At 42.7% G+C, this 25,222-nt stretch overlaps 1 protein-coding gene across 3 annotated transcripts; it reads right to left on the bottom strand.

Moving 5' to 3' along the window:
* Positions 1-7,287: 7,287 nt before the first annotated feature.
* Positions 7,288-14,990, bottom strand: LOC149982596 (uncharacterized). 3 transcript variants are annotated; one of them, XM_090241352.1, is made up of 6 exons: positions 14,842-14,990; positions 14,192-14,270; positions 10,491-10,539; positions 9,630-9,740; positions 9,360-9,485; positions 7,288-9,078 (listed from the first exon to the last, which is right to left on the bottom strand). In XM_090241352.1, coding segments are annotated over exons 1-6 (426 nt in total). In that variant the 5' UTR covers positions 14,901-14,990; the 3' UTR covers positions 7,288-9,076. The 3 variants fall into 3 exon arrangements, with proteins under 3 accessions (XP_090097478.1, XP_090097476.1, XP_090097479.1); XM_090241350.1 differs by having other exon boundaries at positions 7,288-7,467; positions 14,842-14,957; XM_090241353.1 differs by lacking the exons at positions 14,192-14,270; positions 14,842-14,990 and adding an exon at positions 11,356-11,777 and having other exon boundaries at positions 7,288-7,467.
* Positions 14,991-25,222: the final 10,232 nt, after the last annotated feature.

Here is a 25,222-nt window from a genome sequence, read left to right as displayed (position 1 = left end):
CAACATTCTGCCCATTATAGCTGACAACAAATGGTATGTTGAGATAATGTGTTCTTGGCATATTTCCGCACATAGGACAGTGAATATGTCTATTGCAGACTCAGGAAATAGTACCCATGCCAAATCCTTCTCCTGAGGGAGAGTAGGTTTTGTCGTGCCCTCTTCACGACTGTCTTGGTGTGCTTGGACCATGTTAAATTTCTGGTGATGTGGATACCAAGGAACTTGAAGCTCTCAACCTGCTCCACTGCAGCCCCGGCGATGAGAATGGGGGTGTGCTCGGTCCTCTTTTTCCTGTAATCCATAATCATCTCCTTTGTCTTGATCATGTTGAGGGAGAGGTTGTTGTCCTGGCACCACACGGCCAGGTCTCTGACCTCCCTATAGGCTGTCTCGTTGTTGTCGGTGATCAGGCCTTCCACTGTTGTGTCATCGGCAAACTTAATGATGGTGTTGAAGTCGTGCCTGGCCGTGGAGTCATGAGTGAACAGGGAGTACAGGAGGGGGCTGAGCACGCACCCCTGAGGGGCTCGTGTTGAGGATCAGCATGGCGGATGTGTTGTTACCTACCCTTACCACCTGGGGGCGGCCCGTCAGGAAGTCCCGGATCCAGTTGCAGAGGGAGGTGTTTAGTCCCAGGGTCCTTAGCTTATTGATGAGCTTTGAGGGCACTATGGGGCTGAACACTGAGCTGTAGTCAATGAATAGCATTCTCACATAGGTGTTCCTTTTGTCCAGGTGGGAAAGGGCAGTGTGGAGTGCCACGTGCGCGCTGAAAGGGGAATCCACGCGACTGATTTGATGTCAAAAAGACATTGGCGATAGAGTCCCTGGTTTGGATCTTTTGGTAGTTAGAAAAAGTTTGAGCAAATATTCCTCAAGGAACACAAAATTCAAGAGCACAATGTGGAATAGTATGACTGACCCTACATACTGATCTTAGGTCAGTTCTTGAGTCGTCCCCTAATGTATTTGGGTAGGGTAAACTGATATTAAATCTATCAATTTGCGAGTTCATCTGGAAGCTCTATATTCCTGCCATTTTGCAAGACTCCATTTGATTACAGTGTTGTTACTATATGGAGAAATAAATTTATGAATAATTATTGCACTAATGAGGCATGGTTTTTGAAATATATATATTATTTTATTTCACCTTTATTTAACCAGGTAGGCAAGTTGAGAACAAGTTCTCATTTATAATTACGACCTGGCAAAGATAAAGCAAAGCAGTTCGACACATACAACAACAGAGTTACACATGGAGTAAAACAAACATACAGTCAATAAAACAGTAGAAAAATAAGTCTATATACAATGTGAGCAAATGAGGTGAGATACGGGTGGTAAAGGCAAAAAGACACACAAAAAAGGCTATGGTGGCGAAGTAAATACAACATAGCAAGAAAAACACTGTAATGGTAGATTTGCAGTGGAAGAATGTGCAAGGTAGAGATAGAAATAATGGGGTGCAAAGGAGCAAAATAAATAAATACAGTAGGGGGAGAGGTAGTTGTTTGGGCTAAATTATAGATGGGCTATGTACAGGTGCAGTAATATGTGAGCTGCTCTGACAGCTGGTGCTTAAAGCTAGTGAGGGAGATAAGTGTTTCAGAGATTTTTGTAGTTCGTTCCAGTCATTGGCAGCAGAGAACTGGAAGGAGAGGCGGCCAAAGGAAGAATTGGTTTTGGGGGTGACCAGAGAGATATACCTGCTGGAGCGCGTGCTACAGGTGGGTGCTGCTATGGTGAACAGCGAGCTGAGATAAGGGGGGACTTTACCTAGCAAGGTCTTGTAGATGACCTGGAGCCAGTGGGTTTGGTGACGAGTATGAAGCGAGGGCCAGCCAACGAGAGCGTACAGGGCCAGAAGTATACAGAATGGTGTCGTCTGCGTAGAGGTGGATCAGAGACTCACCAGCAGCAAGAGCAACATCATTGATGTATACAGAGAAGAGAGTCTGTCCAAGAATTGAACCCTGTGGCACCCCCATAGAGATTGCCAGAGGTCCGGACAACAGGCCCTCCGATTTGACACACTGAACCCTATCGGAGAAGTTGTTGGTGAACCAGGCGAGGCAATCATTTGAGAAACCAAGGCTATCGAGTCTGCCGATGAGGATGTGGTGATTGACAGAGTTGAAAGCCTTGGCCAGGTCAATGAATACGGCTGCACAGTATTGTTTCTTATCGATGGCGGTTAAGATATCGTTCAGGACCTTGAGCGTGGCTGAGGTGCACCCATGACCAACTCTGAAACCAGATTGCATAGCGGAGAAGGTACGGTGCGATTCGAAATGGTCGGTAATCTGTTTGTTGACTTGGCTTTCGTTTTAACAGCCTGGTGTAGGAGTTAATACATTCTATACTGGTAGGCCACCGTATACCAAATAAAAAGTTAAACACATGAGCAGTTAGAATCTTCCAATAATCACTCTATTGCGACATTGCTTTATTAGTTGTTAGTTTAATATTACATGTTACAATTGAGGTATAGACACGTATAACGCCTCATAGTAGTGGGCGGACCATACAACATGTCAATTGCCTGACTCCAATCGATATGATGGTTATTAGGCTATAGTAAGTTTTGCGCATAAATGCGTTTCCACAATTCCCAACAACGACCTAAAGCACACAAATCTATTTACAAATAAGTATATGGATGAGCGATGGTCGAGCGGCATAGGCAAGGTGCAATAGATGGTATAAAATAAAGTATATACATGTGATATGAGTAATGTAAAATATAACATTATTAAAGTGGCATTATTTAAAGTGACTAGTGATCCATTTATTAAAGTGTCCAGTGATTGGGTCTCAATACAGTATATACATGTGATATGAGTAATGTAAGATATGTAAACATTATTAAAGTGGCATTATTTAAAGTGACTAGTGATCCATTTATTAAAGTGTCCAATGATTGGGTCTCAATGTGGGCAGCAGCTTCTCTGAGTTAGTGATTGCTGTTTAGCAGTCTGATGGCCTTGAGATAGAAGCTGTTTCTCAATCTCTCGGTCCAAGCATTGATGCACTGTACTGACCTTGCCTTCTGGATGATAGCGGGGTGAACAAGCAGTGGCTCGGGTGGTTGTTGTCATTGATGATCTTTTTGGCCTTCCTGTGACATCGGGTGCTGTAGGTGTCACGCATGACAGGTAGTTTGCCCCAGGTGATGCGTTGTGCAGACCGCACCACCCTCTGGAGAGCCATGCGGTTGACCATTTCAGTTTGTTTGTGATGTCTACGCGCAGGTACTTAAAACTTCTCCACTGCTGACCCTTCAATGTGGATAGGGGTGTGCTCCCTCTGCTGTTTCTTGAAGTCCACAATCATCTCCTTTGTTTTGTTGACGTTGAGTGAGAGGTTGTTTTCCTGACACCACACTCCGAGTGCCCTCACCTTGTAAGCTGTCTCATCGTTGTTGGCGATCAAGCCCACTAGTGTTGTGTCGTCTGCAAACTTGATGATTGAGTTGGAGGAGTGCATGGCCATGCATTCGTGGGTGAACAGCGAGTACAGGAGAGGGCTGAGCACACACACTTGTGGGGGTTTATTACCTTCACCACCTGGGTGCGGCCCATCAGAAGGTCCAGGACATAGTTGCACAGGGAGGGGTTGAGACCCAGGGTCTCCAGCTTGATGATGAGCTTGGAGGGTACTATGGTGTTGAATGCTGAGCTGTAGTCAATGAACAGCATTCTTATATACAGTGGGGCAAAAAAGTATTTAGTCAGCCACCAATTGTGCAAGTTCTACCACTTAAAAAGATGAGAGAGGCCTGTAAATTTTCATCATAGGTACACTTCAACTATGACAGACAAAATGAGAAAAAAATTCCAGAAAATCACATTGTAGGATTTTTAATTCATTTATTTGCAAATTGTGGAAAATAAGTATTTGGTCAATAACAAAAGTTTATCTCAATACTTTGTTATATACCCTTTGTTGGCAATGACAGAGGTCAAACGTTTTCTGTAAGTCTTCACAAGGTTTTCACACACTGTTGCTGGTATTTTGGCCCATTCCCCCATGCAGATCTCCTCTAGAGCAGTGATGTTTTGGGGCTGTTGCTGGGCAACATGGACTTTCAACTTGAAATGCTTCTTATGAAGCCACTTCTTCGTTGCCCGGGCGGTGTGTTTGGGATCATTGTCATGCTGAAAGACCCAGCCACGTTTCATCTTCAATGCCCTTGCTGATGGAAGGAGGTTTTCACTCAAAATCTCACGATACATGGCCCCATTCATTCTTTTCTTTACACGGATCAGTCGTCCTGGTCCCTTTGCAGAAATACAGCCCCAAAACATGATGTTTCCACCCCCATGCTTCACAGAAGGTATGGTGTTCTTTGGATGCAATTCAGCATTCTTTGTCCTCCATACACAACAATTTCAGTTTTTACCAAAAAGTTATATTTTGGTTTCATCTGACCATGACATTCTCCCAATCTTCTTCTGGATCATCCAAATGCTCTCTAGCAAACTTCAGATGGGCCTGGACATGTACTGGCTTAAGCAGGGGGACACGTCTGGCACTGCAGGATTTGAGTCCCTGGTGGCGTAGTGTGTTACTGATGGTAGGCTTTGTTACTTTGGTCCCAGCTCTCTGCAGGTCATTCACTAGGTCCCCCCGTGTAGTTCTGGGATTTTTGCTCACCGTTCTTGTGATCATTTTGACCCCACGGGGTGAGATCTTGCTGACTAAATACTTTTTTGCCCTACTGTAAGTATTGTTTTTGTCCAGATGGGATAGGGCAGTGTGCAGTGCGATGGCGATTGCGTCATCTGTGGACCTGTTGGGGCGGTATGCAAACTGAAGTGGGTCTAGGGTGGCCGGTAAGGTGGCGGTGATATGATCCTTGACTAGCCTCTCAATGCACATCATGATGACAGAAGTGAGTGCTACGGGGCGGTAGTCATTTAGTTCAGTTCTCTTTGCCTTCTTGGGTACAGGAACAATGGTAGCCATCTTGAAGCATGTGGGGACAACAAACTGGGATATGGAACGATTAAATATGTCCGTAAACACACCAGCCAGCTGGTCTGAGCATGCTCTGAGGACACGGCTAGGGATAGCCGTCTGGGCCAGCAGCCTTGCGAGGGTTAACATGTTTAAATGTTTCACTCACGTCAGCCACTGAGAAGGAGGGAGGGGGGGGCGCAGTCTTTGTTAGCGAGCTGCGACCGTGGCACTGTATTATCCTCAAAGCGGGAACAAAAATTGTGTTTAGTTTGTCTGGAAGCGTGATGTTGCTACCTGTGACGTGGCTGTTTTTGTAGCCCATGATTTCCTGTAGACCCTGCCACATACGTCTTGTGTCTGAGCCGTTGAATTGCGACTCCACCTTGTCCCTGTCCCGGCAGTTCACTTGTTTGATTGCCTTGCAGAGGAAATAACTAGACTGTTTATATGCAGCCATATCACCAGACCTCTTTCCATGGTTAAATGTGGTGGATCGCACTTTCAGTTTTTGGTGAATGCTGCCATCCATCCACGGTTTCTGGTTAGGGTAGGTTTTAAGTCACAGTGAGTACGACATCTCCAAAGCACTTATTTATAAACTTACTCACCGAGTCAGTGTATAGATCAATGTCGTTCTTTGAGGCTGACTGGAACATATTCCAGTCCGCGTAATCAAAACAATCTTGGAGCGTGGCTTCTGATTGGTCAGACCAGCGTTGAATGGTTCTCATCACTGGTACATCCTGTTTGAGTTTCTGCCCAAATCCGTCATGGTCGGATTTGCCAAAGGGAGGGCGGGGGAGGGCTTTGTATGCATCGTGGAAGTTGGAGTAGCAGTGGTCGAGAGTATTAGCCCTTCGTGTCATGCAATCGATATGCTGATAACATTTAGGTAACAATGATCTCCAATTTGATTTGTTAAAATCCTCAGCTACAATAAATGCAGCCTCCGGGTATATAGTTTCTAGTTTACATAGAGTTGAGTGAAGTTCCTTGAGTGTTGTCTTGGTGTTCGCTTGAGGGGGGAGATGTACACAGCTGTGACTATAACTGACGATAATTCTCTTGGTAGATAGAATGGCCGATATTTGATTGTAAGGAATTCTAGGTCGGGTGAGCAGAAGGACTTGTTATGATCACAACATGAGTTGTTAATCATAAAGCAACGCTTCAATTACTGGCAGCCCCAGGAACGGTCTGGCTAGAGAGTCAATGATGAAGACAGGCTGGATGGCACTTTTGTCTTTACTCTCCTACCACTGGTAATATCTTATTACTGGGCCCGTACAGCTTTTTGTTTATGGAGAGCAAAAGGCCATCTCTACTATAGCTATACAGCCTAGTTGGGATTGCTGTCACTGCTGCCCCGGTGTCTAGTTTAAATGACACAACCTCCCCATTGAGTTTAAGGTCTGAGTGCCAGCCAGCATTGTTTTCCCTTACTTCTCCCAGAAATATGCTGTCCTGCTGTACCTCCTCTGAGACCTCATGCATTTGCTTTAATCGAAAAAACAGCTGAAAGTGTCCTCTCCTGTGACAGTTCCTGCATTCTGCATCCTTTGCTGGGCAATCTTTCTAGCTGTGGAAAGGGGATTTCCCACATTTGCAACAAACACTTTAAGTGGCTACTTGTGCTGTCTGTGATTATTTTCTCCAGTCTGTCTCTGTTCTGTTTGTGCACCAAACTGACAATGTTCTGCTAGCTTGTGAATAGCTGTGATAAAACTGTTGGTGGTTTCACCATGCTCCTGTTTGAGCACATTAAACCTAGCTCTCTCAAATATAATGTTGTGTCTCCCTACAAAATGCATTTCAAAACAGTCTTTAACGTCACTGTAGTTAAGTTTCTCTTCCTCAGTCAATGTATTCTCGGCTTCATCACCCATAGAGTAGATCAGTGTGTTAATTTAAGGCTGATGCTACTCTGTACCTTTCAAAGCGCCTGATCCAGTTCAGCCAGTTTTGAATGTCCATACAATCAAAATTCTCCAGAGGACTAATGCGAAATCCGTCAGCACTAGCCACTGACCTGTCCTTGTTTGCGCGAGAGCCTGTTGAACTTGGAGTCGCAAACCCTGAAATCCCGCCAGTTTCTTCCTCTTGCAACATGTTGCTTAGCAGTAACTTAGTTCTTGCTAGTTAGCTAACACAATAATGATCTGAGCTGTTTATCTCCAACACTGTGCCCTCCCTGCTTTCAAACAGCCTGTCGGCCTGAATGTATGATTTACTTGGTACGTCCTTCACATTTATGTGATTATTAAAACCACTTCTGACACCATGTAGTATTATCTAAAATAAGGAGGCACAACAACAAGGTTTTAGTTTAAGCCTGTTTACTAGCCCAGTCCCCCATGGGACATCCTACTACACTAGATTCCATGAAAGATAAGAATGTTTCATCAAACTTCAAACATTGAAAATAGCTAAAGCTTCTCCTCCTTCAGACTCTTGGTAATCCCAGTAAGGTCTTGTAGGCTCCAAAGCTGTGTCCATGACCTAGAGCAGGTATTACATCATCATCAGTCACCTGGCTGGGTGCTAGTCAACATCATCTCCAAAGAGACGATCCATTCTATCATAACTCACAGGCATGCTGTTACTCTAAAATATAGGCATCGCTTTGGGCCTCTCAGTCTGAAACCCTTTTATGGAGACACCAATATGCACTACTTCACAAAGCATTGTACTGATGATCAAATCCCATGCAAAGAAGGTAAGTCAGAGAAGACATAGTTCCATCCAAACTGTATGTTAGCTGATATTTAAATGTATATTCCGGACTCTGACATTGCTCATTCTGATATTTCTTAAATTCTTTCTTTACATTTTTTGGATTGCGATAACATCTGGAAATCTGTATACACAACCAATAATACTGTATTTCCTGTAGTGTTAAACCCTGGCATATGTGAGAATTCATTTACTAACCTACACGAGTCAGAAACATTTAGATAAGGGATCTAAGAGGATCTAAAGCAGAGGGAGGGAGTTGGTTACAACCAAAGCCTGTAGGAGAAGAAGGGATGGGGATTAGAGATCCTGAAGCAGAGTGGAGGATGTGTGTCAACTCTGTGGAGGAGGGATGGGTGTCAACTCTGTAGAGCAGGGGAAGGGATGAGTGTCAACTCTATGTAGGAGGGATGGGTGTCAACTCTGTGGAGCAGGGGGAGGGATGGGTGTCAACTCTGTGCAGCAGGAATGGGTGTCAACTCTGTGGAGCAGGAAGAGGGATGGGTGTCAACTCTGGATCAGACGGAGGGATGGGTGTCAACTCTGTGGAGCAGGAAGAGGGATGGGTGTCAACTCTGTGGAGCAGGGGGAGGGATGAGTGTCAACTCTGTGAAGCAGGAAGAGGGGTGGAGGTCAACTCTGTGGAGCAGGGGGAGGGATGGGTGTCAACTCTGTGGAGCAGGGATGGGTGTCAACTCTGTGGAGCAGGAAGAGGGATGGGTGTCAACTCTGGATCAGACGGAGGGATGGGTGTCAACTCTGTGGAGCAGACAGAGTGATGAGTGTCAACTATGTGGAGCAGGAAGAGGGATGGGTGTCAACTCTGTGGAGCAGGGGGAGGGATGGGTGTCAACTCTGTGCAGCAGGGATGAGTTTCAACTCTGTGGAGCAGGAAGAGGGATGGGTGTCAACTCTGTGGAGCAGGAAGAGGGATGGGTGTCAACTCTGGATCAGACGGAGGGATGGGTGTCAACTCTGTGGAGCAGGAAGAGGGATGGGTGTCAACTCTGGATCAGACGGAGGGATGGGTGTCAACTCTGTGGAGCAGGAAGAGGGATGGGTGTCAACTCTGTGGAGCAGACGGAGGGATGAGTGTCAACTCTGTGGAGCAGGAAGAGGGATGGGTGTCAACTCTGTGGAGCAGGGGGAGGGATGGGTGTCAACTCTGTGCAGCAGGGATGAGTTTCAACTCTGTGGAGCAGGAAGAGGGATGGGTGTCAACTCTGGATCAGACGGAGGGATGGGTGTCAACTCTGTGGAGCAGGAAGAGGGATGGGTGTCAACTCTGGATCAGACGGAGGGATGGGTGTCAACTCTGTGGAGCAGGGGGAGGGATGGGTGTCAACTCTGGATCAGACGGAGGGATGGGTGTCAACTCTGTGGAGCGGAGGGAGAGATGGAGTTAACAGGGTTTGTCTCTGCAGAGTCTGGTGGCAGCTTTATAAATATGAGAGAGATGAAAGTGTAAAGGTTGAGAAGGCCAGGGATCTTGCACAGCGGGAACTTAAATTAAAGAGACTTAAGGAGAGATCTCATTCCCCTCTCTCACATGTGTATGTGAATGTCACACTGTCCCGTGTGATATAGGTTATGTAAACCTGTGTAACCAGGGAGACATAAGAGGGGAGAAGACAAATGCCTGTTTATAAGACACTCACATTTAGGGGCCTTCTTCTCGATGGGCCAGTAGCGGAAACCCCTCCTGGCACGGTCGTTGTATTCGTTCCTGTACTGGGGCAGGTTTTGGAGAGAGGTGTTACCCCCCAGAGTACTCTGGGACATGCCTAGAGGCAAACAAAACAGCATGACATGAGCAAATTTGACCAGAAAAATTCCAGTCTGAGCTCAGTTAGATCAAGTCATTATCTCCGTCATTATTTATGTTGAACAGATCATTAATAACAAAAGTAACCCTGAAGAGGATTTACCTTGTGCCTTAGAAGTGTTAGGATGATTAGGTGAAGCCTCAGACATTTGAGTCAGGGGAGGAAATAGATGGTTGTGCAAACCAGCCGGACCCATCCCATACACTTGAGGATCTAGGAACAAGGGCAGGGACCAACAATGTTCTTCATGCAAAAGATGATTTTTATGTTTTTGGGGAACTCACCTCAGCACAGTAGAGCCTTATTTCAACCTACCAAGCTACCAACACACTGGACCCTCATAACCGGCCTAGCAAGAAGACCTACTGTAAGAAATACCAGTCACCAAATGACTAGATGCACCAACCTACAAGCTGCAGAAGAGATAAATACAGCAAGCAGATCAACAGCTGTCAGCGCAGAGACAGTCAGTACACAGTGAGTTTGAAAAGAGCCACTGCCACACTCCTAGAGAGAAGGCTTTGAGGTCATGACAAAATATGTTAAACTTTACAGAACTCTTCACAAAACCTGTTCTCTGGGCTCTCGGGTTATGTCATCAAACTGAAAAGTAGGAGAAAGGCGAAAAATAATCACAGTCAGTGTCAAATGTTCTCTTCAAAATCCCATATTTTACTTTTTGGAGACTGGACAATGAGTAGGATGCTAATGTAATTAAAATCTAATTCAATATGGACTGGTTGTGTTAATGAGAGGTGCACTATCAGGAGTGGAGGAATAGTAGACTTGGACTTCAATCAATTCCATCAGCATTACTTCACTTAATTTAGAAGAAAGACTTGTTTATGGAATGTTCTTTCACATTTTCATTATGTCTGATGATTGGTTGCATGATCAGTTATGAGAAACCATATGTCATATGTCTAATTAGTTTGCTCATGCTCAGGCGTAATATTACAGTACCTTTTTCCTTCACCATGGCAGCTGGCATTGAGACCAGATACGTGGGTACCTGGGTGAATAGAACCCAAATGTGATTTACAAATCATTCTAAAGGATATACAGTGCAAATAGAAAGTATACACCCCCCTTAGATTTCTTCACATTTTATTGTCTTACAAAGTGGGATTAAATTGGATTTAGTCATTTTTTTTGTCAATGCGCTCAACAAAATACTAAAATGTCAAAGTGGAAGAAAAATTATAATATTTATAATAAAAAAAAAACACTAATATTCAGATCCCTTGACTTTTTCCAAATGTTGTTAAGCTTATAGCCTGTCGTAACGTGACTATGATTAAATGTGAAGACTGTTATATTATCAAATCGATTGTCTATGTGTAATTATTCCTTACATGATTAAAACTAATCATGTACATTTTTATTAACTAGGAAGTCGGGGCACCACGGGAAAATGTGTAAAGAGTCTATATTTCCCTAATTAAATCTTATATTAATGTATTACCTCATCAGTCTCATTCCTGAATGTCGCAAACCCTTGGATATCTGCACAAACCCTATCATCATAAATCATGAATCAGCGATATACCAATTGGCTGAATTATTTATTTACTAACTAACTAATCAATCGCAGAATTACATAAAAAAAAACACACAGCAGTTATACATTGGTAACTGACATGATACACTGAAAAGTCCCGAGTGGGCTATGCCGATATGACAGTTTGGTAGACAAAGGAAGGGGGGGCAGCTCAAGAGCGGGAAACTCAGAGTGGACCCACGTCCATACAGTCAATAACTACACTCATGGAAATGCGAATACTTTGAACATGAACAACCGCTCATTCGAAAAGAAAATGCTATTTACATATTTACGAGTGTATGCTTTTGTTGTCCTTCTCTGCGATCGCCGGTCTGTCTGCTGGATAGTCTGTTGACAGATCAAAGTCTTTCGTAGTTGTAGCTTGTTATAATGGATACGTCAGAGTACCATTCGGAATTGTTCTTGAGAAAAGATCTTTCAGAGTACCATTGTTCTTAGATCCGATGCGTTTACCAGACTAAAGTATTTAAACAGCTGCAGACTGAATAGTTGGTCTTTAGTTTGTAGATTTCTTAACCATTTCAGTGTAGAGATTTACTTTTAACCATTTTGCAACATCTGGCTCAGTCTGCTTGGTCTATAGAGCGGAAGCCATTCCAACGTTGGGACCTCGTCTCTGCGTTCTCTTGACTATTTAAATTGCCAACCATTTCAACGTGTAGCAACAGCTCCATGCTTTCTGGTCTAATATACATTGTGTCATGAGTCATTTATTAACTCTGTGCAAGGGGAAGTTCCATGATGTTTGGTTATAATGGCTGTGCTCACCCTTAACTCAGTACTTTGTTGAAGCACTTTTGGCAGTTATTACAGTCTTCATGAGTATGAAGCTACAAGCTTGGCACACCTGTATTTGGGGAGTTTCTCCCATTCTTCTCTGAAGATCCTCTCAAGCTCTGTCAGGTTGGATTGGGAGCGTCGCTGCACAGCTATTTTTAGGTCTCTCCAAAGATATTCGATCGGGTTTAAGTCCAGGCTCTGGCTGTGCCACTCAAGGACATTCAGAGACTTGTCCCGTAGCCACTCCTGCATTGTATTGGCTGTGTGCTTAGGGTCGTTGTCCTGTTAGAAGGTGAACCTTTGCCCCAGTCTGAGATCCTGAGTACTTTGGAGCAGGTTTTCATCAAGGATCTCTCTGTACTTTGCTCTGTTCATCTTTCCCTCGATCCTGACTAGTCTCCCAATCCCTGCCACTGAAAAGCATCCCCACAGCATGATGCTGTCACCACCATGCTTCACCGTAAGGATGGTGCAAGATTTTCCCCAGACGTGACTTTTGGCACTCAGGCCAAAGAGTTCAATCTTGGTTTCATCAGACCAGAGAATCTTGTTTCTCATGGTCTGAGAGTCTTTAGGTGCCTTTTGGCAAACTTCAAGTGGGCTGTCATGTGCCTTTTACTGAGGAGTGGCTTCCGTCTAGCTAAACCATAAAGGCCTGTTTGGTGGAGTGCTGCAGAGATGGTTGTCCTTCTGGATGGTTCTCCCATTTCCAAAGAGGAACTGGAGCTCTGTCAGAGTGACCATCAGGTTCTTAGTCACCTCCCTGACAAAGGCCCTTCTCCCCCGATTGCTCAGTTTGGCCGGGCGGCCAGCTCTAGGAAGAGTCTTGATGGTTCTAATCTCCTTAATTTTAAGAATGATGGAGGCCACTGTGTTCTTGGGGACCTTCAATGCTGTAGACATTTTTTGGTAGCATTCCCCAAATCTGTGCCTCTACACAAACCTGTCTCAGAGCTCTACGGACAATTCCTTCTACCTCATGGATTGGTTTTTGCTCTAACATGTAATGTCAACTGTGGGACCTTATATAGACAAGCGTGTGCCTTTCCAAATCATGTCCAATGAATTCAATTTATCACAGGCGGACTCCAATCAAGTTGTAGAAACATCTCAAGAATGATCAATGGAAACAGCATGCACCTGAGCTCAATTTTGAGTCTCATAGCAAAACGTCTGACTACTTGTGTAAATTTGGTATTTCTGGTTTTTATATGTTATAAATTTGCAAAAATGTCTAAACTTTTTTTGCTTTGTCATTATGGGATATTGTGTGTAGATTGATGAGGAAAACAATGAATTGAATCAATTTTAGAATAAGGCTGTAACGTAATGTGAAAAGGTCAAGGGGCAAGAATTACTCTCGATGGCACTGTATACCTTATTAGATAAGTGTTCACTCCCCTGAGTCAACACATGTTTGAAACACCTTTGGCAGAGATTAGAGCTGTGAGTCTTCTTGGGTAAGTCTCATAAGAGCTTTCCACACCTGCATTGTGCAATATTGGCCCTGTATTATTTTCAAAATTCTGTCAAGGTCTTGTCATCTTCAGTTTTCTCCCATCAAACCATTGAACTCTGTAGCTGTTTTAAAATCACCAATGGCCGCAATGTGACATCTCTGAGCAGTTTCCTTGCTGCAGCTCAGTTCAGAAGGACGATTGCATCTTTGATGTATCTGGGTGGTTTAATACATCATCCACAGCATAATTATTATATTGACCATGCTTAAAGATATATCTACCAATCACTGCCCTGTTTTTTGAAAAGCTCCCTGGTCTTTGTAGTTGAATATATGCTTGAAATTCAATACTTGGGTGAGGGATCTTACAGATGTTGAATGTATGGGGGACAGAGGAAGGGGTAGTCAATAAATAATTATGTCAACTCCTATTAGTATAAATAATTTATTATGAGATTTGTTAAGCCAAATTTTACTTCTGAACTAATTTAGGCTTGCCTAAATAAAGGGGGTGAATACATATGCAACGACTATATTAAGTTATTAACTTTTTATTAATTAGTTAAAAACTGTGTATAATTTTCTTTTCACTTTGACGTTATGGAGTATTTTGTGTAGATCAATGACCAGAAACTACAATTAAATCTATTTTAATCCCACTTTGTAATGTAACAAAATATGAAAAAGTTCAAGGGTGTAGCTACAGTATATGATAGTTTTCCTCAATTATTCATGTAGGGCCAGGGGATTTTCCTGACCACAAGACCTTACCAGTAAAGACTCCTGGCCCTATGCATAACCAGTGATACTGCTTTGAGCACATCAATCAGGCTACATATAAAGTACTGGTGAAGTCCATACCGCAGTCTTCATTTTGGTCCAGTGGTCTGTGTGGACATGTGGAAACACCACAGGGTGACCCTGGGGCCAAAATGTCATGCTGTTGAAGTAAACCAGAACTTCATCAGTGTTTTAACAGTCTCATCTTTACTATTGGGATAAATTCACATAACTGAAAGCTGGCAGGAAACCGTTCATCTTCTATTCTATATCTGAGTGACGTCTTTGGCAGAGGAACATGTTGTAGTCTGCAAATGTCTGCCAGAATCAAGATAAGAGGCAGATAAATCTCCACCACAAAAAGAGCACTCAATCTGTGTCTGTGATGCTGTGTGTGTCATTGTGTTCACGCATTCAAAAAAATATGGTGGCATAAATTATCTCCACATTTTCACCCATATGAGATACAAAGTGCCTTCCTACATACAATTGCTTGCATGCATACACATTACAGCCTGCTGCCTACTATTTTGGTATGTGAATCAGTATTCAAGTATAACCAATACAGCCTTGCTTAACCTACAAAAGTAAATAATCTAGCTGTGTCTACTCTGCATACCACCCTGTGGTATATGGTACATGTACTGTATGTCAGTCAAATGACATGTGGAATAGGGATAAGAGTTAAATGGTTCCACAGTGAAAGAAAGATGAAGGATGATTGGACTCACTGCTGTTGCCTGAAGGGACTGGGGTCCCAGGTTTTCTTCCTCTTCTCCCCAGCCTGCATGTTTCTGCAACAACTACAAAGACAGGGACAGATTGTGTTTCTTCGTAGCCTAGCAACAGGTCACCAACAATCTCCCTCCTCTGGCATGCAGGGTGCTGGGGGAAATAATTTTAGCCACTGCCTTGTAGCACACATTCATATCTTCAGAGGTGAAGTTGCATAGAATGCACACACACACCTATAGACACTATAGAATAGTACAGTACCTAACACATGAATGGAACAGCCATAGAACTGAATATAAAAATGACATTGGTCTCTTTCCTTAATAGAATTAAACTCTGTCGTTAGTATAACCAAAGCATATAATTACTTATGCTTGAGGAACTTTTCACCTTATGCAACATTTATAGTCTCACGAAGATAACCATTGACAAAATAATACATATGTTAAGAATTTGTTGTCCCGACTTCATCTTTAATCTCTTCCAAACCCAGTAAATGTGACCAACAAGCTGATGAGCAAAACCTGCTCTAAAGTCAAGCCACTGAATTGGTATTATTATTGTTATTATTAACACATTATTGACTCAGTGAATGCACAGACATGTAGGCTACAAAGTCCATATTAAGCAATTGCTAAATAAATGGAGAAGACCTCACTAGTCGCTACAGCACTGAATTCACCCTAACCTACCTGTGTCCAGTCATACCATTTTACATGCTGTTATCTCATTATTTGTATAGATTCAGAATTCATCAAATACAGCTGAATCAAAGCCATATAAAGATATCTAGTATATATATATATATGACTCTGGGCTGAATAATTACATTACTATCCATGTCATATTCATGAAGTGTCCTAGAGTAGGAGTGCTGATCTAGGATCAAATCAAAATTGAATCAAATTTTTGTCAGGATTTGGCCAGGGTTGTTCCGGTTTTGGTCACTAGATGCCCCCATTGTGCTTTTTGACCCTTTTGTTTTCCCTTGTTTCCAGTTATTATTTGCACCTGTGCCTGGTTTCCCTTGATTGTATTTAAACCCTTAGTTTTCCTCAGTTCTTTGCTCTGTGTTTGAATGTTGGCACCCAGCGATGCTGTGAACATTTGTTGCACCAGTTGGACTCGCTTGTGGTACTCTGTTTTTGTTCTTGTATATTTATTTTTGATTATCTTTTGAGGCTTTTTCTGCTGTACCTACCACCTTGTGGCTTTACCTTTTTGTCTTGGAGGATTACCTTTGTTCTCTTGGAATTACTTTTGACGTTGTGGATTTCTATTTTTGCCTGAAGAACTTTCCTTTTACTTTATTAAAACACCATCTCAAGTACTGCTGTGTCTGCCTCATCTTCTTCACACCGGAGACCTGGGTTCGTAACCGGGTCCTGACAATTTTGTTGGTTACATACACATGATTAGCAGATTATATTGTGAGTGTAGCGAAATGCTTATGCTTCTAGATCTGACGGTGCAGCAGTATCAAACAGGTAATATCTAATAATTCTACTACAAAATCTAATATCTAACAAATTCCACAACTAAATCTAATACACACAATCTAATAAAGGAATGGGATGAGAATATAGAAGTATAAAATATATGGATGAGCAGTGACAGAGCTGCTAAGATGCAATAGATAGTGAAGGATAGTATTCATGTAGTTTTGACTTAGATCATAATGAATAAGATTAAAAGGATGGGGGGACCTGATCCCAGATCAGCACTCCTACTCTGAGACACTTGATACATTTGGCCCCTGTCCTTATGCCTCCTTGGGTTGCTGCCTGTCCTCTAGGAGGCACTGTTCCACACACTGGGTGATGTGGCTCAGGTCATTCAGCACGCTGGGAAGGTCCTCATGCTCCTCATGAAGACACCAGGCTCCATGAGAAGAAGACTAAAGAAGAAGACTGAAGAAGAAGGAAGAGGGATTACTGGAAACTATCTAGGTTTCCCCTTTTATCTGTGGATTAATTGTCGGAGTAGAGAACACACTATTTTGTGTGACTCAAAATGGGTCCAAATTCTACAAAGATCCAGAAAAAAGGACTTTGAGCATTTCAGGTAAAACAACAAACCAATGTTTATATCCCAGGACAAAGTAGCTAGCAACAGCAAGCTAGCTAGCTAAATGGCCATGAATGTTTCATGAGTTTCGACCTGTCCCCAAATTAATACAAACAATTCCAGTTAACAAAACTTTGACGATTGCAACAGTTCCCAGTTCATCCTTTACCCAGCATGAAACAACATACGGTATGGGTCGGCCAAAGCAACCTCACTCATACAGGTCCAAAATCATCTCTCATAGGACTCTCAGGGCAAACATTTGAAATCTCTACCACCAAACCTGCCACCACAGGTAGGCCTTCATCCTGGTTGGGCTCAATTTCAGAGGAATCATTACTGCCGACTGACTCCATTTCATGATTCTCAAGAGAGCCAGCAGACCCATGGGATCCAACATCCTAAGGATAAAATCAAATCAGAACTTTATTTGCGCCGAATACAACATGTGTAGACCTTACCATAAAATGCTCACTTACAAGCCCTTTACCAACAGTGCAGTTCAAGAAAGAGTTAAAGTAAAGTAAAAAAGAATAAAAAGTAACACAATAACGGGGCTATATACAAGGGGTACTGATACTGAGTCAATGTGCAGAGGTACAGGTGAATCGAGGTAATTTGTACATGTAGGTAGGGCTGAAGTGACTATGCATAGATAATAAACAGTGAGTAGCAGCAGTGTACAAAACAAATGGAGGAGGGGGGTTGTCAATGTAAATAATCCAGTGGCCATTTGATTAATTGTTCAGCAGTCTTATGGCTTGGGGGTAGAAGCTATTATGGAGCTTTTTGGTCCTAGACTTGGTGCTCTGGTACCGCTTGCCGTGCGGTAGCAGAGAAAACAGTCTATGACTTTGGTGACTGGAGTCTTTGACAATTTTTTGGGCTATCCTCTGACACTGCCTAGTATATAGGTCCTGGATGGCAGGAAGCTTGCCCCCAGTGATGTACTGGGCAGTACGCACTACCCTCTGTTGCGCCTTACGGTCAGATGCCGAGCAGTTACCATACCAGGCGGTAATGCAACTGGTCAGGATGCTCTCGATGGTGCAGCTGTAGAACTTTTTGAGGAACTGGAGACCCGTGCCAAATCTTTTCAGTCTCCCGAGGGGGAAAAGGTGTTGTCGTGCCCTCTTCCCAACTGTCTTGGTGTGTTTGGACCATGGACCATGACGTTGGTGACATGGACACCAAGGAACTTGAAACTCTCGACCAGCTCCACTATAGCCCCGTCGATGTTAATGCGGGCCTGTTCGGTCCACCTTTTCCTGTAGTCCACGATCAGCTCATTTGTCTTGCTCACATTGAGGGAGAGGTTGGTGTCCTGGAACCACACTGCCAGGTCTCTGAACTCCTCCCCATAGGCTGTCTAATCGTTGTCGGTGATCAGGCCAAATCACTGTTGTGTTGTCCGCAAACTTAATGATGGTGTTGGAGTCGTGTTTGGCCACCCATTCATGGGTGAATAGGGAGTACAGGAGGGGACTAAGCATACACCTCTGAGGGACCCCCGTGTTGAGGATCTGCGTAGCAGACATGTTGTTGCCTACCCTTACCACCTGGCGGCGGCCTGTCAGGAAGTCAAGGATCCAGTTGCAGAGGGAGGTATTAAGTCCCAGGGTCCTTAGCTTAGTGATGAGCTTGTGGGCACTATGATGTTAAACGCTGAGCTGTAGTCAATGAATAGCATTCTCATATAGGTGTTATTTTTGTCCAGGTGGGAAAGGCCAGTGTGGAGTGCAATTGAGATTGCGTCATCTGTGGATCTGTTGAGGCGGTATGCGAATTGGAGTGGTTCTAGGGTATCCGGGAGGATGCTGTTGATGTGAGCCATGACCAGCCTTTCAAAGCACTTCATGGTTACCAACGTGAGTGCTACGGGGTGGTAATAATTTAGGCTGGTTACCTTCGCGTCCTTGGGCACAGGGACTATGGGGTCTGCTTGAAACATGTAGGTATTACACACTCGGTCAGGGAGAGGTTGAAAATATCAGTGAAGACACTTGCCAGTTGGTCCGCGCATGCTCTTAGTACACATCCTGGTAATCCTTCTGGCCCCACGGCTTTGTGAATGTTGACCTGTTCAAAGATTTGACTCACATCGGCTACCGAGAGCGTTATCACACAGTCGTCCAGAACAGCTGGTGCTCTCATGCATGCTTCAGTGTTGCTTGCCTCGAAGCAAGCTTATAAGGCATATAGCTTGTCTGGTAGGCTTGCGTCACTGAGTAGCTCGCGGCTGTCTTTCCCTTGACGCTCAAGAGACAAAGTAGATTTACAAGTAATTTTACTTGGCTTGTAATTCAGGCGACGAAGGTTTGCTTTGCTTTTTTGTCATTGCAGTTCTTCCCATTTTAGCTAATTATTTTATGTTAAGGGCTGGGGAGTGAACGTCTCTACTAAGTGGTCCGTTTTACTGTCCATCACTGGACCTTGACCAATTACGTATTTTACATGTAAGGTACATTTTTGACACAATATTTATACAGAAAATGTCTACATAGTTATTAATGGTTACTTATTTATTGGGAAATAAATCATTTGAACTCAGTTAAGGCCAGGCACGAGCAGTGGTGTAAAGTACTTAAGTAGGGGGGTCCCAAGTGGCACAGTGTATGACAATTGAGTACTTTTTCCACCACTGGGCTGTTGAATATAGATACAAATAATACTTTTTTGTATTAAACATTTTTTTTTAAATTGTATTAAAATATGCAAATTATGTGATATCTAAAATGTGTGCATATGCTTGTCCCGCAAATACATTTTTCTGGACACTGGATTAATCCCGCGTTTACATGCTAGTCGGAAATAATAAACTCAGAAGTTTCCGATTTGCTGACTCGTTATAGAAATATGATCCCGAGTTTGTCACTTGGGAAGTATCAGATTCAAACAATAGGAAGCTATTGTAAATCATTTACACTCCCTTTAACTCAGAGGTTCCAATTCCGACTAGCAAGTGAACACGCCATTAGTCAGCCTAAATATTGGTTTCATGCCGGGTTCAAGTGCTAGTCAGAACCATGAAACTCTGACATTTCCGACTTGCTAACTGGTTGAACGTGGCATGTGTATAACTACAACCAGTTAGCAAGTCACACATTTCCGAGTTTCCTAGTTCCGACTAGCACATGAACACAGCATAATTTTGTTAAGACACTCCAGGAGAGAATTTACTCAGAGCAGATTGTGGCTAAATACTTTTTTTGTCGTTCTATCTGCCAAATACTAAAGACATGTACATAAAATGCATTTTTGTCAAATTTTTCTGAAGACAATTTGATCTAGAATAGAAGATTTACAACATAATTAACAATTCCCTCTGGGCAAGTCTCGAGAATATATCTAAGGATAACCACACAAAATGTTGTGAATGTAGATGCTTCTGAAGCTGAGGAAAATTAATTGGCATCTGACTTTCGGGAAACGGCAGTTAAAGACAAGTATACTTCCTTTTGATTATCAAACGTCAAACACCTATTTCAATTTAGACCCAATCACCATCTCTTCAAAGTAAGTAACTACAGTACATATAGTTGAGAATGTTACATTCTCTATGAAATGGGCTTTTAAATGTGTAATTCTGTGTAGTGAGCTTTGAAATTATGGATTAATCCATTTTAAAAAAATTGCAGTTTAGCATTAATTGTCACAAATCTTTCCCTGGAGGCAGGTCTGCAGAGTGGTCTTGCCTCACTAGCTGGCACAGCCAAAAAGTAATAAAAATACATTTTAAACCTAACCCTAACCGTAACCACACTGATAATCCTAATGCCTAACCCTAACCTTAAATTAAGACCAACAAGCACATTTTTGTTTTCATAAATGTTTATGATATGGATCATTATGAATTTGCAGCTGCCCTATCTAGCGGAAATCACTCCGTTCTGCCTCCAGGGCAAGATTTGTGATAATAAACCTGCTTAAAATGCTGCAACCTGCTTAAAATGCTGTACTTTTTGAAAATACTATTAGTAGTGGACCAAAATACCAACAAATCAAAAAATGTGAAGGTAGATGCAAAAATTGTATTTCAACCGGTGGTGCCTGGCCATAAAAATGTTTAAACAGTTTCTGTTTCAAGTAAAATTGTATTTCAACCGGTGGTGCCTGGCCATAAAAATGTTTAAACAGTTTCTGTTTCAAGTAAAATTGTAATGCAAAAGTGTGATTCTTGTAAAGTTGTTTTCTAAATGTGCAGCATTTTAGTTTTACCCTACAGTGGAATGTTTGAAATGATGGAAAAAAGGTATTACTGTCTATTTATGTTTACTCACAGAGAAGACGGTGCAGATGGATGCAAATAGAATGGTTATCTCGCCAACCCGGCCGGCTCTCAGCTGTCTCTATGCTGTAGCAATAGAGGCTGGGGACAAGGTTAATAAAATGGTTCTCTCGCCAACCCGGCCGGCTCTCAGCTGTCTCTATGCTGTAGCAATAGAGACGAGGTTAATAAAATGGTTCTCTCGCCAACCCGGCCGGCTCTCAGCTGTCTCTATGCTGTAGCAATAGAGGCTGGGGACGAGGTTAATAGAATGGTTATCTCGCCAACCCGGCCAGCTCTCAGCTGTCTCTATGCTGTAGCAATAGAGGTTGGGGACGAGGTTAATAGAATGGTTATCTTGCCAACCCGGCCAGCTCTCAGCTGTCTCTATGCTGTAGCAATAGAGACGAGGTTAATAAAATGGTTCTCTCGCCAACCCGGCCGGCTCTCAGCTGTCTCTATGCTGTAGCAATAGAGACGAGGTTAATAAAATGGTTATCTCGCCAACCCGGCCGGCTCTCAGCTGTCTCTATGCTGTAGCAATAGAGGTTGGGGACGAGGTTAATAGAATGGTTATCTCGCCAACCTGGCCAGCTCTCAGCTGTCTCTATGCTGTAGCAATAGAGGTTGGGGACGAGGTTAATAGAATGGTTATCTCGCCAACCCGGCTGTAGCAATAGAGGCTGGAGACAAGGTTAATAAAATGGTTCTTTCGCCAACCCGGCCAGCTCTCAGCTGTCTCTATGCTGTAGCAATAGAGGTTGGGGACGAGGTTAATAACATTGTGGTAGTACAATTACCCTCTTTAAAAGTGAAGGGAGCTTGTTGGCATTGCTCTGATATTATTGTTGTGATTTTGTTCCTGTTGTTGCAGTGAACATTTGTCTGTCATTACAAGCACGAAATCAAACCATACCTCTTCCGGCAGCACGTTGCAGTGCCTTGTGTTCTTTTGCACCACAAAAAGCACTGTATATTAACATGCTTTTGAGTCACCTAGGTAGTCTACACCTTTTCTTATCAGGCATACATATACCCAGTCATATACTCTACACCAGGGATGGGCAATTTTGATGAGGGTGGGGGCCACCAAAAATCTGAACTTGACCTTGTGTATTCTACTATTCTAACTTGCAACAGTAGCTTGAGACCTCAAACTAAATTCACAAAAATGTATCCAAAGGGGTTCATGTTTATTGTCCTATGCACAACAGTCAGATTAACTTGCATGCTCTACCCAACAGTACAGTAATCAATATCAAATTAGGACAATAAAAGGCCACTCTAAATTGTGCAGTTTTGTCACACAACACAATGCCACAAATGTCTCAAGTTTTGAGAGAGCCAGCAATTGGCATGCTGACTGCAAGAATGTCCACCAGAGCTGTTGCCAGAGAATTGAATGGTAATTTCTGTACCATTCGCCACCTCCAACATCATTGTAGAGAATTTGGCAATACGTCCAACTGGCCTCACAATGACAGACCACGTGTATGGCGTTGTGTGGGTGGTTGATGTCAATGTTGTGAACAGCGTTCCCCGTGGTGGTGGTGGTGGGGTTATGGTATGGGCAGGCATAAGCTACTGACAACGAACACAATTGTATTTTATCGATGGCAATTTGAATGCACATAGATACCGTGACGAGATCCTGAGGCCCATTGTCTTGCCATTCATCCGCCGCCATTACCTCATGTTTCAGCATGATACTGAGCTGACAAGGTAAAAATCTGCCGTTCTGCTCCTGAACAAGGCAGTTAACCCACTGTTCCTAAGTCGTCATTGAAAATAAGAATTTGTTCTTAACTGACTTCCCTATTTAGCCAGGACACCGGGGTTAACACCCTATCCAAAAGACTGGTTTTCTGATCCACGCCTCTACTTTTTTAAGGTACAGTATATGTGACCAACAGATGCATATCTGTATTCCCAGTTATGTGAAATCCATAGATTAGGGCCTTAATTATTTATTTAAATTGACTGATTTCCTTATATGAATTGTAACTCAGACAGATAATCAGATTCCCTCCCTCCCTCCCTCCCTTCCTCCCTCCCTCCCTCCCTCCCTCCCCCCCTTAGTGGGTAAACCCAATGCTGTATGTCTTACAGGACCAGAGGAGCACCTGCAACTCCCAGGGATTCTGATCCAGAGGAATATGTGCAGCGAGGGAGGGGAGGACAAGCTGGGCACAGAGGCTGAGCTCAGTCAGATTCACAGATCATAAGGCACCTATCATCACGACATCTTTACAATGGGCATGTGAGAGTAATTAGTGATATAATTATCCTGATTTTTCATTTGTTCCACATGAACACTAGCGTGTGATATAGTTGTGATAGTCAGCTCCAGAAGGAGGAACCCAAAGGGCAACAGTGTCCGAATAATTTCTCCACAGAAAACATATTTAACCAGCTGAAGTCAACTCTGTCTCGAATCAACACTGACTGTTTCAGGACATCTGGGGGTTGTTAGGAACACTAATGGTGTTCTGCTACATTGGCACATCTCCATGCCCTGTGATGGGACTGATTGTTTGTGTCTGTCTGGATAGCCAATATAGGGAGGATGAGACTATAGGTCATTGGGTATTAGGGCACTCAAAGAAATATAATATCATTAATTTTTAAGCAATGCCACCGACCGTCAGACTTAGGATTATGAATTGTGATAATTGTATCAAGTTTTGTTTTTTAAACGTGTAAATTTGTATTACTGAAACCTACTTATTTGAGGAACATTACATTTTGGAGTTTGGGGTTAGGGTTGCAGGAACGCTCAGATCTGTGTAAATTGGGATGATCTCATCGTCCCAGGAAGCTAATACATAGGCTAAAGACCTGAATTATTATGTAGAAGCATGGAGCTCTTTATGGAAAGGGAAACTGAATTTCAGGCTGAGACAACTTCCAAAGACTGGGTGCTTACTGTATATAACAAGTAGACCTATACCTAGTGCAGTCCAATGTAAACATCTGTTAGCCTAATACAGTACAGACAACCTACTGTAGCAGCCTGACACGCTAGAAATGATTTGAATTCTAACGACACATCCAACCTTTACACACAGACTTACACACACACACACACACAAGCACTCAGAACATGCACACAGTCAACTATGATGTTCTGTTAATGATTCCACTACCCACTTTATATTTGTAAATACAGTCCATTATTACTATGCATATTACCTCTTCTATTACTTCTACTACTTTTATTTTTGTAAACTATTTTCGTTGTTATTGTTTATTATTTATTAATGTAGGCCTACTGCGTTGTTGAGGGAGCTATAGCACAATCATTTTGCTGCACCTTTTATACCTGCTGTAAACTGTAGCTATGTGACAAATACGTTTGACTTAGATTTAATTCGATTTTAGCTGACCGAACTAAATAAAAAACGAACGCGTTATGCTAAAAAAGAAAACAATATTTACATTTTTTTTAATTATACAAGTGATCATATTTGAGACTTCTCGCTAGAGTGTAAAGGGCTCTCTAGTCAAGAAAAGCGGCAGCCGCTGTATGCGCGGACTGTGGTGCGGAAGCTCCACCCCACCCTCTCCCATGCGAATAATATAAAACCCAGAGAAACCACTGCAACACCTCATCAGTAGACTTATCCTGCGCACTTCAATCAAATGAATTATCAGTAAGTTGTGTCTGTTTAAGTTATAGTCCTACGTTTCTTTAGCCTATGGTCCTATTTTTTTATTTTTATGGATTGAAATCATTGAGTTATTTGGACATTTAGGCCATTTTGTTTTGACATAGATGTGATGTCAGTATTTGATAAGCATTTATTCATTGTAATTTCGAAGTTTAATTAGCCTAAACGCAACTTAACTTGCTCACTCAGACTTGCTTTTTATTGTTATTTGAGAAGTTAAGATCAGATATGGTAGATCAATCATAACAATAGTATAATAGCAAATCAACGTTTCTCATTTAGTCAGTGTATGAATCTTTGTATTTGTTTCTCTGCAGAAGAACACTCGTGCGTAAAGTTGCGGGCCTCCTCTTCGCTCTCCGTCAGTAAACC

The sequence above is a fragment of the Oncorhynchus mykiss genome, chromosome 7 (genome assembly GCF_057628025.1).
Source record: "Oncorhynchus mykiss isolate SJ-2025 chromosome 7, ASM5762802v1, whole genome shotgun sequence".
Taxonomy (NCBI): domain Eukaryota; kingdom Metazoa; phylum Chordata; class Actinopteri; order Salmoniformes; family Salmonidae; genus Oncorhynchus; species Oncorhynchus mykiss.
Note: the sequence above shows the minus strand (reverse complement) of the source record. Positions and strands in the feature narration are given on the sequence as shown.

Coding starts and splice junctions, on each gene's coding strand:
- LOC149982596 (XM_090241350.1), bottom strand. CDS start 14,900: ATGCAGGCTGGGGAGAAGAGGAAGAAAACCTGGGACCCCAGTCCCTTC. Junction 14,271..14,841: donor AGTCCCTTCAGGCAACAGCA/GTGAGTCCAATC, acceptor TTACTTCAACAG/CATGACATTTTGGCCCCAGG. Junction 7,468..9,359: donor CGAGAAGAAGGCCCCTAAAT/GTGAGTGTCTTA, acceptor TACCTGCTCTAG/GTCATGGACACAGCTTTGGA.